Below are 17,717 nucleotides of genomic sequence, written 5' to 3'. Positions count from 1 at the left end.
CATTCTACAGTAGTCTAATGTGCATGGGCACCTTAAGATTGGGAAACCATTTAGCTCTATAGCTGTGTGAAGGTAAACATTGCTCCAAGCTGGTTTTCAGCCAGGCCACTTATGTATAAATCTGTGACCCACTGACAAACCGAGCAGGTTCACTACTTACACGGCCAGTATGACATATTTCCGGAGCGCCTTCAGCAGAGCTTTAGTTCCACCTTGATGAAAATGAAGGGCTTGTAAGGACACCCCTTCCTTGGTAATAAATATTAAATAGGACCAGCTCAGACCCGGCTTGCTTTTGCGGACAGACTTGAGTTCGGACAGACTGAGTGAGAAGGCCCATTTTTCACGAATCCCAGGTTTCACGGCTATAGAAGGGAAAGAGAAAACAGAACAACATAAGGCCATTACTCAAGCAACAAACCTAACCCAGTGAACCGCTGGGAGCAATGATGGGAATAATAATGTGGACATTTATGTGAAACAAAAGCAGCAGCTTGGCACACCGTATCAGGATGGCAGAGCCCATGCTGTGTCACTGGTCACATAATCAAGCAGTCACATTGTTTCATCCATCTCGAGAGACAGGAACAAGTAACAACCTGTCAAATCTTCCTGTGGGCGAACTTTGTTTCCTACTGTGCTGATGACGGCCCAGTCTGGTTCATAACCGGGGTCAAACATATCCTCCTCTGCCCGACATGCCGCGCTGCCTGGAGACTCCTGTACAAACAGTAACAAAAAAATAAATAATCATAATCCAATTTTATTCATAAAACACAACAGGGGCACTGTTTTATCCAAATTCACTGTATGCCTGATGCAGAAAGATGCAAGTGCCCGTCAATGACTGAAGTAACTTATTAGAAAAGTATTGATAAAACGCTTATCAAAAGACAACCATCATAAAACGTGTTGCTAAGAAATGAGAAAATAATTGAGGAAGCGGACCCCTGTGTGCAAATACCATGACTGGCACCCAGTGACCGCTAAACATAGAGTACTCAGCTGCCAAGGGACATACAGACGTGGACAAAATTGTTGGTACCCTTTGGTCAATGAAAGAAAAAGTCACAATGGTCACAGAAATAACTTTAATCTGACAAAAGTAATAATAAATTAAAATTCTATAAATGTTAACCAATGAAAGTCAGACATTGTTTTTCAACCATGCTTCAACAGAATTATGTAAAAAAATAAACTCATGAAACAGGCATGGACAAAAATGATGGTACCCCTAACTTAATATTTTGTTGCGCAACCTTTTGAGGCAATCACTGCAATCAAACGCTTCCTGTAACTGTCAATGAGACATCTGCACCTCTCAGCAGGTATTTTGGCCCACTCCTCATGAGCAAACTGCTCCAGTTGTGTCCGGTTTGAAGGGTGCCTTTTCCAGACTGCATGTTTCAGCTCCTTCCAAAGATGCTCAATAGGATTGAGGTCAGGGCTCATAGAAGGCCACTTTAGAATAGTCCAATTTTTTCCTCTTAGCCATTCTTGGGTGTTTTTAGCGGTGTGTTTTGGGTCATTGTCCTGTTGCAAGACCCATGACCTGCGACTGAGACCAAGCTTTCTGACACTGGCTAGTACATTTCTCTCTAGAATTCCTTGATAGTCTTGAGATTTCATTGTACCCTGCACAGATTCAAGACACCCTGTGCCAGACGCAGCAAAGCAGCCCCAGAACATAACAGAGCCTCCTCCATGTTTCACAGTAGGGACAGTGTTCTTTTCTTGATATGCTTCATTTTTTCGTCTGTGAACATACAGCTGATGTGCCTTGGCAAAAACTTCGATTTTTGTCTCATCTGTCCACAGGACATTCTCCCAGAAGCTTTGTGGCTTGTCAACATGTAGTTTGGCATATTCCAGTCTTGCTTTTTTATGATTCGTTTTCAACAATGGTGTCCTCCTTGGTCGTCTCCCATGTAGTCCACTTTGGCTCAAACAACGACGGATGGTGCGATCTGACACTGATGTTCCTTGAGCATGAAGTTCACCTTGAATCTCTTTAGAAGTCTTTCTAGGCTCTTTTGTTACCATTCGGATTATCCGTCTCTTAGATTTGTCATCAATTTTCCTCCTGCGGCCACGTCCAGGGAGGTTGGCTACAGTCCCATGGATCTTAAACTTATGAATAATATGTGCAACTGTACTCACAGGAACATCTAGTTGCTTGGAGATGGTCTTATAGCCTTTACCTTTAACATGCTTGTCTATAATTTTCTTTCTGATCTCTTGAGACAGCTCTTTCCTTTGCTTCCTCTGGTCCATGTCGAGTGTGGTACACACCATATCACCAAACAACACAGTGATTACCTGGAGCCATATATATAGGCCCAATGGCTGATTACAAGGTTGTAGACACCTGTGATGCTAATTAGTGGACACACCTTGAATTAACATGTCCCTTTGGTCACATTATGTTCTGTGTTTTCTAGGGGTACCATCATTTTTGTCCATGCCTGTTTCATGAGTTTATTTTTTTACATAATTCTGTTGAAGCATGGTTGAAAAACAATGTCTGACTTTCATTGGTTAACATTTATAGAATTTTAATTTATTATTACTTTTGTCAGATTAAAGTTATTTCTGTGACCATTGTGACTTTTTCTTTCATTGACCAAAGGGTACCAACAATTTTGTCCACGTCTGTATATTTAGGGCAGTGGTAGACTTTAGGAAAGTCCTCTTTTCCCCAAAAGTCTGAAAAATACATGAGGAGTATAGAAGCAATGGTGTATCCCTGAATACCTAGCTACCCATACAGCTAGCTGACCCAAAGTAATTTCCATATTTTCTAGACTATAAGATGCACCCCAGGTTTAGAGAACACAAAATTGACTAAAAATGTTTCTCTACTACATGCACTCACACACAAAACATGGGGCACCTGTTTAGTAATAGACAAGGGGCACCTGTTTAGTAATAGACAAGGGGCACCTTTTCTGGCATTACTGGAAGAACCCCATTTGAGGACTATAAGAAGCATGTCGTTTTTAGCTAAATCTTTTCTTGCTAAAAAAGTGCGTCTTATAGTCTGGAAAATACTGTAGGTCCTAATCACTTAGGGTGCGGTGAATAGCCAGTGAGCGATACACCGGTGTCTGCTCCTATACTCCCTATGGGTGCCCTATGTCAGACTTTGGGGATAGGAGGACTTGCCTAAAGTCTACCACTGACCTACACATGTATCCCTTGGCTGAATACCCTGCTACCTTTAGCGGTCACTGGGTGCTAGTCATGCTATTTGTACACAGGGGTCCGCTTCCTCCATTATTCGCTCATCTCTCAGCAACACATTTTATCCTTTTAATCTTTTGATAAGCATTTTATCAATAGGTTTCTAATACAAGTTACATTTTATTTCTCCAGGCTTCAGTCGGTGAAGTATACACTGCCTTATCCATCTGCTCCATGACGCCATCCTTCCCCTTTTCTTATTAGAAACCACAATCTCAGAGCTGTGATAGGAAACAGTCAACAAGTTTGTTGCCAGACATACTAATAGCGGAGTTCCTGTAAGGTTAGGGTTTCTTTTAGCTTACTGTACAGTACCTGGTGTAAAGATTACACTTCCCATTATGCAAGTCACCAGAGAACGCTCTGTACTGCTGCATCACTACAGCCTGTGCTGGCACTATCCTGACTAATGGAAATGGAGACACGATATTAGGGTACTGCTACTTATCCAACTCATTAAGACCCCGAAAGTAGGAGCTTGAGGTTAGAAGCAGAGGCCCAAAAGTGTTCATTAGCAGCAAAATAAAAATAAAAATGTCCTTACTTTCTTAGTATAATGAATCTGTGTGATATCTCCATCTTCTTCTATGGGAATCCACTGAAGGAGCACATCCGATGTCTGGAAGAAATAATATATACTAACATTGAGTAACCTTTAACCCCTGAAATGCCTAAATCTCCAAAAGGACCGACAGGCAGGCTCACATCTGATACATGCAGGAGCAGAGAAGAGAAGTGCACATTGGGAGGACCACCATAGGATAGGCAAGTAAAAACAACCAGGAGGTTTATCTTATGGAGTGGTGAAAAGGCACAACACTTAGCAGCGCGGGGGTTATGTTCCAGAGGCTTGTTACAGGCCGACAGAAGACCGGAGACAGTAAGGAATAGAAGAAAGTCTGCACGGCTCACAAGAGGAATGGGTAAGAGAGAGTAACCTGGTTTAATTATTTATTAATTAAAGGGGTTACCCAAAGTCTAAAACATGCCCCTCATATAGATTTAATTTACCACGTTCCTGGCACCAGAGTCACTCCTGATCCGCGCACGGCCGCCGCAGCATTTCCCCGCTGTGTGGATCAAAACATTTGTCGACGGAGAGATCAGCCAATAGTATAGGGCAGGCATCCTCAACCTGCGGCCCTCCAGCTGTTGCAAAACTACAACTCCAACTCCAAGAATGCCCGAATAGCCTACAGGTATCAGCCTACAGCAGAGCATTGTAGGAGTTGTAGTTTTACAACAGCTGGAGGGCCGCAGTTTGAGGATGCCTGACATGGGGGAGTCCTCCCTAGCATCACCCGCGATGTTAGGAAGGCTCGTCCCCGTCGCAGCCTGCTATTGAGATGCAGCAGAGGCCGTGCGGGGATCAGGAACGACACACGTGCTGTGGAGCGGGGCTAAGTACAATCTATATGAGGGGCCCGGACATTTGGGAAAATGTTTTAGACTTTGGATAACCCCTTTAAGGGATGGATATAACACATTTCAGAGCCAAAACGGGCTCCTTCTTCAGATAACATCCAGATATTGACATACAAGCAACGGGCTTTGACGGATTTGCGCACTTACAATGATACCGTCTACAGACCAGCTGACAAAGGAGGAGCTATTGTGATTCAAGATTATGACGACTATCATAAAGCACTGAATATTCTACAGCATTCCAAATACTACCAGCCGATGAGCCGGGAATACTTTTCCTAAGGTTAAAGGGAACCTGTCGTCTCAAAAACACATATAAAACGGACAGCATTACCTCATAGTAGCCCCCAGTCTGTTCATAATCATATGTTTGATCCGGTAGTCTGATGCTCAATAGCTTAAAAAACAACAACTATTTTTTAAGCGCCATCAGGGCTATCTTGTAGGTCAGCTTGAAGTCAAGGTAAGCACGCCCCCTAACCGTCCCCTCTCTTGTTAGATTGCCTGCCTGAAGTGCGGCCGGGATCGCAGAAGTCTCACGCATGCTCGGTGCGCCACTGAAAGCCGGCTAACAGCGGCAGCCGGAGACGGGATCGCGCCTTACCAAGGAGCGCACCGCGCATGCGCAAGACTTCTGGCTGTCAATCAAACAAGAGAAGGGATTTTGAACAGACTGGGGGCTAAGGTAATGCTGGCAGTTTTATATGCGTTTTTGAGGTGACAGGTTCCCTTTAAGAAGAATTTAGAAACATTGCTTGAGAATGGTTATCAGAACCTAGTTCTGAAGATATATATTCCTACTCCAATGGTCAAAAAGACCTAGAATCCCTTTGGGGGTCTCTAACTAATGTTAAAATTAATATTTTTAATGGTATGTATTAAAAGAAGATTGTACTTCACACACAAAAGAAGAAGGAATGTGTAAAATTATCAGTATCTGATGGCAAGTGAGCTGGATCCTCTTATGGTGACTGCCACGGTCACTAATTAAATGTATCGGTTACCACGGACAGCATAGGGGTAAGTGTGTTATTAGGAGTCGTGTTTATGCTTCACATATATATCACACGTGTGTCCGGGTGAACAGTACGGGTCTCATCCACCCGTCTGTCACAGCCATTCACAGACACTCAGTTAATATTTTGTGGCGATCTCCAGACAAAGGCACGCCACTTGCTACATGCGTGCACAACTGTCAGGGCCTGCAATCTCTATTCCCTGCCAGGGATGGACGTGCTGCAACAATGTTGCCGCGTCTCGCCACTCGCTGCAATTTGGTTGGTCCTCAGCTAAACCTTCGCTGTGGGCCTGCCTCTATTGCTATTGATAGAGGTCTGTGCAATGGCCTGATCCCTCAGTCTTCAACACCCCTTACACACTTGCTGTCCCTCCTCCTAACTATAATCCGATCCTCACTGCCATACAACTGTCTAAAAACTTGATCGCGCTATACCACCAGGGAGGCCTACTGTCACAACGACCCATTCCACCGCCAGTAATCTAAACCATTACGCTGACATGTACCTACAGACATACGTCACACAACTGCCCGGCTAGCTCAAGGATTCCACACAGCTTAGCAATGAAATAACCAGCCTCCCCTGGCACAGAGACCTCTACTCCAATATCGAGCACACCCTTAAATTAAATAGTCAACTTTTTTCAAGAAAGTGAATAGCAATAGCCATTTACATTACAAAAGCAATCACTATAAAAAAAATGGATCTCAATTCTCAAAGACTCAGTTTAGTCAATTAAAAAAAAAAATCTGAAACAACTGCGCAAGAGGACAGAACTTCTTCAGGACCAAGCTGTCATACTCAAAAAAACGCTTCCGGGAAAAGGGATATCCTTCCCCGCCTTATAATAAAAAATAAAAAAAACGTATACCAGCACAAAAAGGACTTTACACAGGCCCAGTTACTACAATCTACTTTAAAGGGGTTGTCCAGGTTCAGAGCTGAACCTGGACATCCCTCCATTTTCACCCCGGCAGCCCCCCTGACATGAGCATCGGAGCAGTTCATGCTCCGATGCTCTCCTTTGCCCTGCGCTAAATTGCACAGGGCAAAGGCATTTTTCCTGAGTTCCGGTGACGTACCGGGGCTCTCTATGGGGCTGACAGGCAGCCCGGTGACGTCACCGGCACTGATGGGCGGGATTTGGCTCTGCCCTAGCCAGTAAAACGGCTAGGGCAGAGCTAAAGCCCGCCCCTCAGAGCCGGTGACGTCACCGAACACACTGCTGGGCGGAAGTTACCGCCCGGCAGTGTGTTATTGAAAACACAAGAGCCCGTGCCCTGCGCGATCTAGCGCAGGGCACTGGAGCGCATCGGAGCATGAGATGCTCCGATGCGAGGCTCAGGGGGGCTGCCGGGGTGAAAATAAGGGTATGTCCGGGTTCAGCTCTGAACCCGGACAACCCCTTTAAGGAAGGAAAACGCTAAAGATATGCATAGGAGCAGAAGTTTCCTCACCACCTTTTCAGCGGCACATGGCGAAATAAATCCTTCTGAAGCACTGGCCCTTAGGCCCCTTTAACACAAGCTAGTTTTCCGGACGGGTGACGTGAACGCATTGCGCCCGCACTGAATCCTGACCCATTTATTTCAATGTGTCTGTTTACATGAGTTTTTTTTTTTTTTTACGCATCAGTTCTGTGTTGCGTGAAAAATCGCAGCATGTTCTATATTCTGCGTTTTTCACTCGGCCCTGGCCCCATAGAAGTGAACGGAGCTTCAGTGAAAAACGCATTGCATCCGCACTTGCTTGTTTTTCACTGATGGTTACTAAGAGATGTTGTTTGTAAACCTTTAGGTTTTTTATCAAGCGCATGAAAAACGCATCAAAACGCATTGCACCCGCGTGGAAAAAACTGAACAACTGAATGCAATTGCACACAAAACTGAGTGAACTTGCTTGCAAAATGGTGCGAGTTTCATTGAACGCACCCTGAACGCATCCGGAGCCCATCCGTCACGCTCGTGTGAAAGAGGCCTTATTGATGCAAGACGTCCACCTGAGCTAAATACTTCCACGGAGGCCTCCAGTAACCTTTAAACGGGCACCATCTATCAAGACCATCTTGGCCCCAAGCAGGCTCAGACAGCATCAAGAGATTTCTCCACGGGCACCTACAAAGCCACCAGGCAGCTATAGGCGCGGTGCTACCGGATGCCTGTGTGGTTCTTGCATCACTCATCAACAACTGGAATTCCATTCCAAAGGCACAGGCGAAACATTCCCAATGACATTTTACATGGAGTGCGTTATAAACCTTACTGAGCGCTGATGTGAAGTATAATATATAGGTTGTACAACACAACAGCTTCATGACCGCCTCAGGCAACATTGGCACAATATCAAGATAGGTTTTTTGAAGCAGAGTGTTGGCAAGTATTGCACCCTTAAAGGGGTTGGCATCTTTCTGGCTATTGTTGACCAATGTGTTTGAAAGAGGATTATATGGGTCTTACTGATATAGCCTTAGTTGAAATTCTGCACCATTTCCTATATTTTATAAAGCTATGCCCCCTTGTATACAATGTCTTTTGCGCTGTCCACACATAGGTCCTGTCCATAAGATGGCTGCTGATGGAGGATCATGTGACCAGGCAAATCACCTCCACGTCTCCTCCATTCAAATACACTGCACCTGCCATCTGCACTTGTCCTGTTGGGAGTTTAGTCTGTATTGAGGAGACATCACCTGGAGGTGATTTGCCTGGTCACATGACCCTCCATCAGCAGCCATTTTATGGACAAGACCTCTGTGTGGACTTGGCGAACTAGGGGGCATACCTCATAAAATATAGAAAAAGGTGCAGAATTTCAACAAAATCTATATTAGTAAGTGTCATATAATTATCTTATATACACATTGGTCAACACTATCCAGAAAGCGGCCGACCCCTTTAAACATCCTGGAATGCATCCCGTATTACTCCAACTGAACAGATCCCTCCCAACGCCTACCACCGTTTTGAGGCTCTTAAAAAGAAGAAAGTATTTTGGATGCTCAAACTCTCCACTATTAACCCTTTAGGTCTTAATTGGATCACAGGGACGATTGTATAAAGTATCATGTGCTGTTTGAGGTAGTTCATCAATTCTTCTTATTCTCAGGTACTACAGCCCCATCTAGTGGCCAAACAGTATTTCTGTCACTGGATTTATTTATTTCTAATGTAAGTTATTTATGTATTATTGTTTGTACTGTTCATAATAATATAAAAAAGGTCAAAGATTTGAGCATCTCTCACCTGCCGAGGATTCCACTGTGTAGCACGGAACAACTCCTTCACCCGAATCAGGAGAAATACGAAGTATGAAGAAAAAAGGGAATTTTGTCCAGCTTGTAGTTGTGGTAATCCAAAGGCTTTTATTCAATAATCAAGTGAATATAAAATCCAGGTAAAGAAAGCAGGTCTACATGTTTCGGGCACAATTCAATTTGAAATTCAATTCAATTCAATTTCAAATTGAATTGTGGCCGAAACATGTAGACCTGCTTTCTTTACCTGGATTTTATATTCACGTGATTATTGAATAAAAGCCTTTGGATTACCACAACTACAAGCTGGACAAAATTCCCTTTTGTTCATAATAATACTATCCATTTTTGAACCTGTGAATATTTTACATAATTATCGATTATTAACCTTTTTTATATGCATACTTTCTTTTAACCATGAACTAACCCTTTAACTGCTGAACGGTTTAAAGGGAACCTGTCATCAACTTTATACTACCCACACTAACGGCAGCATAACGTAGAGACAGGTGAGTTGATTTCAGCGGTCTGTCATTTATAAGTTGAAAGTAATTGGTTGCTGAAAACCAGCATCACAATCATTGCAGACTAGGCCTGGAAAAGAGTCCTGGCCACCTGAGAAGAGTCCTGGTTATTCATGCCTTCCTGCTCTCCTGCCCACCTGCTGATGACTGACCGTCTTCTACCTAGTTTTCTCCCTTTCTCTCTAGGAGAGAACTGCCAATCATCAGCAGATGGGTGAGGGTGCAGGAGATTATGAATAACCAGGACTCTTCTCAAGTAGATGTGACTCTTTTCAAGGCCTGGGCTGCAATGATTATGATGCTGGTTCTCGGCAACCACTTACTTTTAGCTCATGAGTGAGAGGTTAGCATAAGGTTCCATTCACACGTCCACAAATGGGTCCACATCCGTTCCGCAATATCGGGAACAGGTACGGACCCATTCATTCTCAATGAGGCAGAACAGGATGCGGAGAGCACACTATGTACTCTCCTCATCCGCATTTCAGGACCGTGGCCACGAACTTCCGGACTTCGGCCCAAAACTTCCAGGACGCGGCTCTGCAAAAAAAAAAAAAATAGAACATGTCCTATTCTTGTCCGCAATTGCAGACAATAGGCAGTTCTACGGGGGGTGCCGGCCGGGTGTATTGCGGATCCGCAATACACCACGGACGTGTGAATGGACAGGTTTCCTTTAGCTTTTTATGCACTGATTTGTCTGCTCTCCCCTGCTTTCTGCCACTTCATTTGTCATTATAAATTGCTTGCTTGTATGTCAATATCCGCATGTTATCTGGAGAAGGAGTCCGTTTGGCTCTGAAACACGTTATATGCATCCCTTAATAAAGAATTAAACGAGATTACTGCCTCTTAGACCCCTTCCACACGAGCGAGTTTTCCGCACAGGTCCAATGCGCGACATGAACGCATTGCACCTGCACTGGATCCTGACCCATTCATTTCAATGGGCTGTGTACAGGAGTGTTTTGTTTTTTTTCACATCACTTCTGCGTTGCGTTTAAAAAACGCAGCATGTTCTAAATTCTGCATTTTTCTCGCAGCCCTGGCCCCATAGTAGTGAATGGGGCTTCAGTTAAAAACGCATTGCATCCGGATGCAAGTGCGGATGCAATGCTTTTTTCACTGATGGTTGCTAAGAGATGTTGTTTGCAAATCTTCAGTTTGTTATCAAGCGTGTGAAAAACGCATTGCACCTGCGCGAAAAAAAAAAAAACTGAACGCCATCGCAGACAAAACTGAGTGAACTTGCTTGCAAAATGGTGCGAGTTTCAATGAACGCACCCAGAGGCCTTAACGTTCCTCTTCTGAACATCTAATACATGCTAGATGTAAAGTTCTGTACGAGGTCATATTAAAGGGGATGGCCACTTTATAAAAAAGATTTGCCAAAAAAAACAACCTGTATTGGTGTGAAATATCATACATGAATCTCATCAGACATTACTCTAGCTGCTCAGCAGGAGGTCCTGGAATGCCTATGGGGTGTAAGATAGCGGTGGTCATGTGATCACTGTCTCAGCAGTCTCTGGACGCATCCTCTTCTGCACAGGCGCTAATACCTCAGATGATGCTGCCTGTATCTGCACATGCGCTAAATGCCAGCAGTTGCCCTTCAGTGCCTGCACGGAAGTATGTGTCCACGGGTGGCCGGGATAGCAGTCATGTGGGTAAATCGGGTGACCGACCCAGCTACCGCGGCTCGCAGTATTTAGACAGTGGGCACCTTCTGCTAATCAGCTGGGGTAATGTCTCATAAGATTACCATAGCCATGTGTACAACCACATAGTTTAAGGCCATTTGGTAACTGGCCAAAAAAAAAAAAAATATCCCTTTAAGGGAGCTCATATGGGAACAAGGGATCGTTGCTCCACATGACACAAGTGAGACCACTGTATAAGTCTGAGTTTACATAGAAAAAAAAAAATCCCTTTCACGATTCTAAAATTCTAGGGCATGACGCTTTGGGACAAAAACCCTGAAAGCTTCTCCCCACCAAAGAGAAATCCATGCAGGAGAAGGCCCTTGGTCCTCACAGCATCTCTATCGTTCACACTGTATTGTGCGGTTTTTCTAAGCTGGATGCATAGTGACAGGTTTAGGTCCCATGCACAAGATAGTATTTTTGGTCTGCATGTGATACCCATTTTTTGCGGATCGGACGCAGAACCATTCAAGACTATGTGCTGTCTGCATCTATATGTCCATTCTGCGGCCCAACAAAAAAAAAAAAACATGTCCTATTTTTGTCCGTTTTGCAGACAAGACTAGGAATTGGTACCATAGTGAGGGACCTGCAGAAGGAAAAATGCGGGATACACATGGCCAATATCTGTGTTTTGCAGATCTGTGATTTGAATACCGCAAAAATGGATATGGTCGTGTGCATGAGGCCTTTACAACAGTTTTGGCAGTTAGGCTAGGGCCAAACAAGTTGTGGGAAAATTGCAAGATTATTTTATTATTTTTTTCCGAGAGTTCTCTGGGAACGATTTAAAATGGCCTCCAGCAACCTGTCCTAGAATGTGTGCAGAACTGGTTACCTCCACTCGCAAAGTCGCCTAAGGGGGGTGAGGTGGCAGGGCCTGACTACACACTGAACAGCTCTGCAATGGATGGTAATGATGGATCCTGCCTACGATATGTCATTAAGGCTGAGCTGCCGGATAGGAAAACGCACCATTATGTGGTACATGTAAGTGCTAGAATGTAATGTGTAGTGAGACCCTGGCTCTACAAGTGGAGGTAACCAGTCCTGCTCACATTCTAGGTTGCTGGTGGACATTTTAAATCCTTCCTAGAGAACCCCTTTAAGTTTGTGTTCACAAGTAACTGACCAGGTAGGTCCACACAAGATGTAAAATACAGACGAAAGATCCGTGGATGTGAAGAAAATACACACAACAAAAATTGCTGCCGACTTCACTTTCTTTATTACAAAGAGTGAAATTGGTGGTGGAGATCCGCGGTATAAGCTGACACGCGGATACAGCATTTGGGTAGTTCTGTACACAGAGGATACATTGCCGCATTTCCTCAACAAGAGACACCATTTGGTGCACTATTTTATCTGCTGCAGACAACCTGCAGCATTTCAGTCAGGTGGGGACATGCCCTCAAGGATATGTCCTCCTGTGCAAACAGTAAAGGGGGAAAAAAATGAAGCACCTGTGCAAATAGTTTTCATTCAAAATAGTGGAACATTTGGTGCATGCAGCTCCTATGCCAACCTATGTGTCTCCACGGTAACAGACAACAAACAAACTACTGTGTAGTCTGAGAATGACTGCAGTCTAAGGCTAGGGCTACACGGCGACAATAAGTCGCGCGATAAAAAGGGTACAACTATACTGTGACATATGTTGCACTATATTTTTTGTACTGATAGTCAATGGTGTAGCACTGTGACCGCGACAGCCGCACAAAAATCCAACTTGGATGGACTTCTTGCGACTGACGTGTCGCAGCCGCAGCATGTTGAATGTCACAGGGCGACACCATTGACTATCGTTACAATAAATGTCCTGCGACACATTGCCATGTAGCCCTGGCCTAGACTAAGGGTTTGGCTACTCGACAAATGGGGTCGCAGCACGACTTGCACTTTTGCGGAGAGCGCTATCCGGCAGTGCATTTCTGGGGTCATGGCACACGTGAGTCACACAGCAACCACATTCATTTCTACACTAGCACCGCTACACTGCGATACCTTGGCACAACAGCTTGGTCACATGACCAAGGTCACCATGTAGCCAAAACCTTAGACTGCACGAGGTTTATTTGGAGACACATACAGTGGATATAAAAAGTCTACACACCCCTGTTAAGATGTCAGGTTTCTGTGATGTAAAAAAATTTGAAAAAGATAAATCATTTCAGAACCTTTTCCACCTTTAATGTGACCTATAAACTGTACAACTCAACTGGAAAACAAACTGAAAAAAAAAATATATATGGTTGCATAAGTGTGCACACCCTTAAACTAATACTTTGTTGAAGCACCTTTTGATTTTATTACAGCACTCAGTCTTTTTGGGTATAAGTCTATCAGCATGGCACATTTTGACTTGGCAAGATTTGCCCACTCTTCTTGGCAAAAACACTCCAAATCTGTCAGATTGCGAGGGCATCTCCTGGGCACAGCCGTCTTCAGATCACCCCACAGATTTTCAATCGGATTCAGGTCTGGGCTCTGGCTGGGCCATTGCAAAACTACTTTAATCTTCTTCTGGTAAAGCCATTCCTTTGTTGATTTGGATGTATGCTTTGGGTGGTTGTCATGCTGAAAGATGACGTTCCTCCTCATGTTCAGCTTTCTAGCAGAAGCCTGAAGGTTTTGTGCCAATATTGACTGGTATTTGGAACTGTTCATAATCCCCTCTAGCTTAACTAAGGCCCCAGTTCCAGCTGAAGAAAAACAGACCCTTGGCATGATGCTGCCACCACCATGCTTCACTGTGGGTATGGTGTTCTTTTGGTGATGTGCAGTGTTGTTTTGGGGCCAAACATATCTTTTGGAATTATGGCCAAAAAGTTCAACCTTGGTTTCATCAGACACCTTTTCCCACATGCTCTTGGGAGACTTCAGATGTGTTTTTGCAAAATGCAGCCTGACTTGGATGTTTTTCTTCATAAGAAAAGGTTTGTCTTACCACTCTACCCCATAGCCCAGACATATGAAGAATACGGGAGATTGTTGTCACATGTAGCACATAGCCAGTACTTGCCAGATATACCTGCAGATCCTTTAATGTTGCTGTAGGCCTCTTGGTAGCCTCCCAGACCAGGCATTCAGGTAGCACATGGCAATGCCGGATCTCTTTACCGCTAATGTGAAACTAGCCTAATCCCTATCATCAGACAGACTCCTTTGAAGGGGATGTCTCACTTCAGCAAATGGTTAATACAAGGCTCTTACTAATGTATTGTGATTGTCCATATTGCCTCCTTTGCTGGCTGGATTCATTTTTCCATCGCTTTATATACTTTCATTTCCATGGTTACGACCACCCAGCAATATAGGAAAAAGCACCAGCCTCTCTGATGTCCAGTACCGTATCAGTGCGGATAGGACGCCACATTTTCCTACCATGTGCAAGCGCAGCAATCATTGCTGGATTGCAGGGTGGACGTAACCATGGAAACGAGCAGTGTATAATGCGATGGGGAAAATGAATCCAGCCAGCAAAGGAGGCAATATGGGCAATCACAATACATTAGTAAGTGCCTTGTATTAACTTTCTCTGCATGATAAATGTCATTCGCTGAAGTGAGGCAGCCCCTTTAAAGGGGTTGTCCAAGTTATTTTTATTGATGACCTATCCTCAGGCACCAGGAGAGGTATAGAGTGAGCTCGGCATGCATGTTGGTACCTGCACTCCCTGAATTTTATGGTGCCATTATGGCACATAACAGATAGGACTTAGTGTTAGGTTCCCGTCTAATAGCATTAGCACCAGAATGTTTTCTATAATTAGGGATTATTGTACGTTATTTGGTTTGCAGAGTGCTGCTGCATTGTGTTTTTTTCTTCATGTTTCTAGCCATGGCAGTGTGCACCTGCGTATTGGGATGTGCTGACTGACCCCCCTTTTTTTTTTTTTTGCAACTAACCTCAGCATAGGTCATCAATATCAGATCGGCGGGGGTCTGACACCCCAACAATCAGCTGGTTGAAGTGAAGGAGCACGCCGTGCCAGCGCAGCCTTCCGTTTATTGTTTACCTGCAATAGAAATAACTTGGACAACCCCTTTAAAGCTCTTTTCACACTGTGTTCTGCAGTGTCCATCAGAGGTATGCGTTGTGAGGACATATGTCACTGTACAGACATACGGTGGCACATGTCACCCATCGGCTCGATGGATGCCTCTGTATAGAACAGCACGACACACTGCGCTATCCCACATCTTAGAGAAAGGTATATACCGTCCTATACCTGCACGACAGAGGAAAGGACTCTCCTCTGGTGTCTGTCGGTTAAATGGGACCTATGGATACGTGTGCTGTATGCGTCTTACGCTGTGAATACGCCTCACATGCACTACAGAAGCAGTGTGAACACGGCCTGAACTGTGGTGACGGCAGCATATAAACCGCAGTCTTTTGCTTGCAAGCATTATAATAATCAGACTGAAAGCTGGAACTTTCTAGAATCACAGTATGGAAATCCAGGGTGAGCCCGATCCACTTACCGTCTCTATCAGAAGTATAACGCCCGGAATCATCGAATCCTGATCGTTCTGCCTTTTAGCGCTGGTATGCAAGAAGACTCCATGTTTTTCAAACACAATCTGATAGAGAAAGAAAAGAAATAAACCTTCTGAGCACTTGCCACACAGGAAGGACATGTCACTGACTAGGGATGCTCCTCTATACATCATGCTTTACACTGCAGGTGTACCAGGTGCTTTATACTGATGACACATCAGTATATGATCGGTGGGGATCTGAGTCCCTCCTGGCGATCAGCTGTTTGAATAGTCTGCGGTGCTCCAGTGAGTGCCACGGCCTCCTCACAGCATACCGAGCATAGCGCCACCAATTGTATAGCGGCTGTGCTTGGCATTGCAGCTCAGCCCCATTCACTTAAATAGGACTGAGCTGCACTTAGGTCACAGTCTCTTCAAACAGCTGATCGGCAGGGGTGCACAGAGTCAGACCCCCACTGATCAAATACTGACGACCTATGCTGAGGAGAGGTCATCAATATTAAACACTCAGAAAACCCCTTTAAAGTGGTTGTCCACAGGATAGGGAATATGTTTCTGATCAGCGGGCCCCTGCTGATCATAAGTTCTGCCCAGTTTGAATGAAGCAGTTGTCACGTAACCGCACTCCCGTTCTATTCACCTCTATGGGACTGTCAGATAATGCCAAGCGCTTGTTCTTGACCGTCTCTGGCCGCCCCATAGAGAGGCGGACACACGTGTGCATCTACTGCTCCATTCAAACAGGGAGCACAGACCCCCATTCTCATGATCGGCAGTTGGAGTCCCACCGATGAGACACTACTGTAATCTACACTATACATGTTGCTGCAATGGGAGAAACCTTTTAACCTTTGCCCAGGTTTATCAGTGGGGGTCTGAGTTGTGAGACCCCCACTAATCCCAAGATCTGGGGGTGCTTGCTGGCTGAGAGGACTCAGCGGTCTCCATATGACCTGTAAACAGGGGAGTCGTTTATGGGGGTCTTCATTCAGGACACTCATCTGTTCTCCGGCTGCTATAAAGTGCGTCTCTCGCTCTGAGGCACCTGGCTTGTCTATGCAGCACTATTCCATTGATTTCAATGGGCACCAAGGAATGCTTGATTTAAACATCCCGGCCCACAACCCGTGACTAGACTGCACAAAAAATGAGACACATTATACGGAGTGTCACATTAGACAGCTATCAATACATTTCCACATAACGTTCCATAGTCCTGCATACATCTAATATGTTTCTGTTTCAATTGCTCACCATTCTCCTAATCTCTGCTTGCTGTCAGCACATGAAAACACTATTCTCCTTCAAAAACAAAAACTTTGTTGAAATAGAAACATAGAATGTGTCGGCAGATAAGAACCATTTGGCCCATCTAGTCTGCCCAATATACGGAATACGATGAATAGCCCCTGCCCCTATCTTATATGACGGATGGCCTTATGCCTAAAACCCATGCATGCTTAAACACAGGTACACATCATGAGAGAGTTGCAAAATGATCAAGGGCAGGTTTTATGCAGACCGTGTTTCCATTCACAGACAGCAAACCGAGATCCTGAATGCAGGACGTATATTAGACAGTCAAGAAGCTGCTTTTCCAGTGATCTCCAGCTGTTGCTAACCACAACTCTCATCATGGCCTGACAGAGGCAGGCCTGTGAAGTCGATACAGTGTGACAGGTCACACCTCCAGTCTGTTCTGACATTAGGAGAAGGTTTGTTACTTTGTATTTTTCACCCGATGCATCAGGGAGCGATCACAAGACACATCACCTGATTAAAAATAGCAGCCTGCGATCTGCACGTCTCCGCAGCGCCATCTACTGGTCCACTGACGCCCAGCACCCCTGCTAAATCCGCGGGAGACAGGCGAATGCCTAGCACTGTGAGCGGAGCTTGTACTCTGGTCCCCCCCAGTCACCGAGGCCGGACAGCTCCACAGACTCGGTACCGAATCCCCGAACTCACCTTGTAAGCATCAGACTCCATGACCAGCCAGTCCAAAACTTCCGCGTTCACCACGTCACTTCCGCCCCCGTGAC

General features: G+C 44.9%; 1 protein-coding gene across 2 annotated transcripts in view; it reads right to left on the bottom strand.

Moving 5' to 3' along the window:
• Positions 1–17,717, bottom strand: part of TBC1D17 (TBC1 domain family member 17) — a 59,144-nt gene extending 41,427 nt beyond the window's left edge. Inside the window, exons 1-5 of one of the 2 annotated variants that reach the window (XM_044281600.1) lie at positions 17,644–17,717; positions 15,658–15,756; positions 3,788–3,862; positions 600–729; positions 161–365 (exon numbers count right to left, since the gene is read on the bottom strand). In XM_044281600.1, the coding sequence (XP_044137535.1) occupies positions 161–365; positions 600–729; positions 3,788–3,862; positions 15,658–15,756; positions 17,644–17,664 (530 nt within the window). In that variant the 5' untranslated portion in view covers positions 17,665–17,717. The remainder of the gene's footprint in view (positions 1–160; positions 366–599; positions 730–3,787; positions 3,863–15,657; positions 15,757–17,643) is intronic. The other variant, XM_044281601.1, reaches the window with a different exon arrangement.

This window comes from Bufo gargarizans, chromosome 2 (assembly GCF_014858855.1).
Source record: "Bufo gargarizans isolate SCDJY-AF-19 chromosome 2, ASM1485885v1, whole genome shotgun sequence".
NCBI lineage: Eukaryota > Metazoa > Chordata > Amphibia > Anura > Bufonidae > Bufo > Bufo gargarizans.
This window is presented reverse-complemented; position numbering and strand designations above follow the sequence as displayed.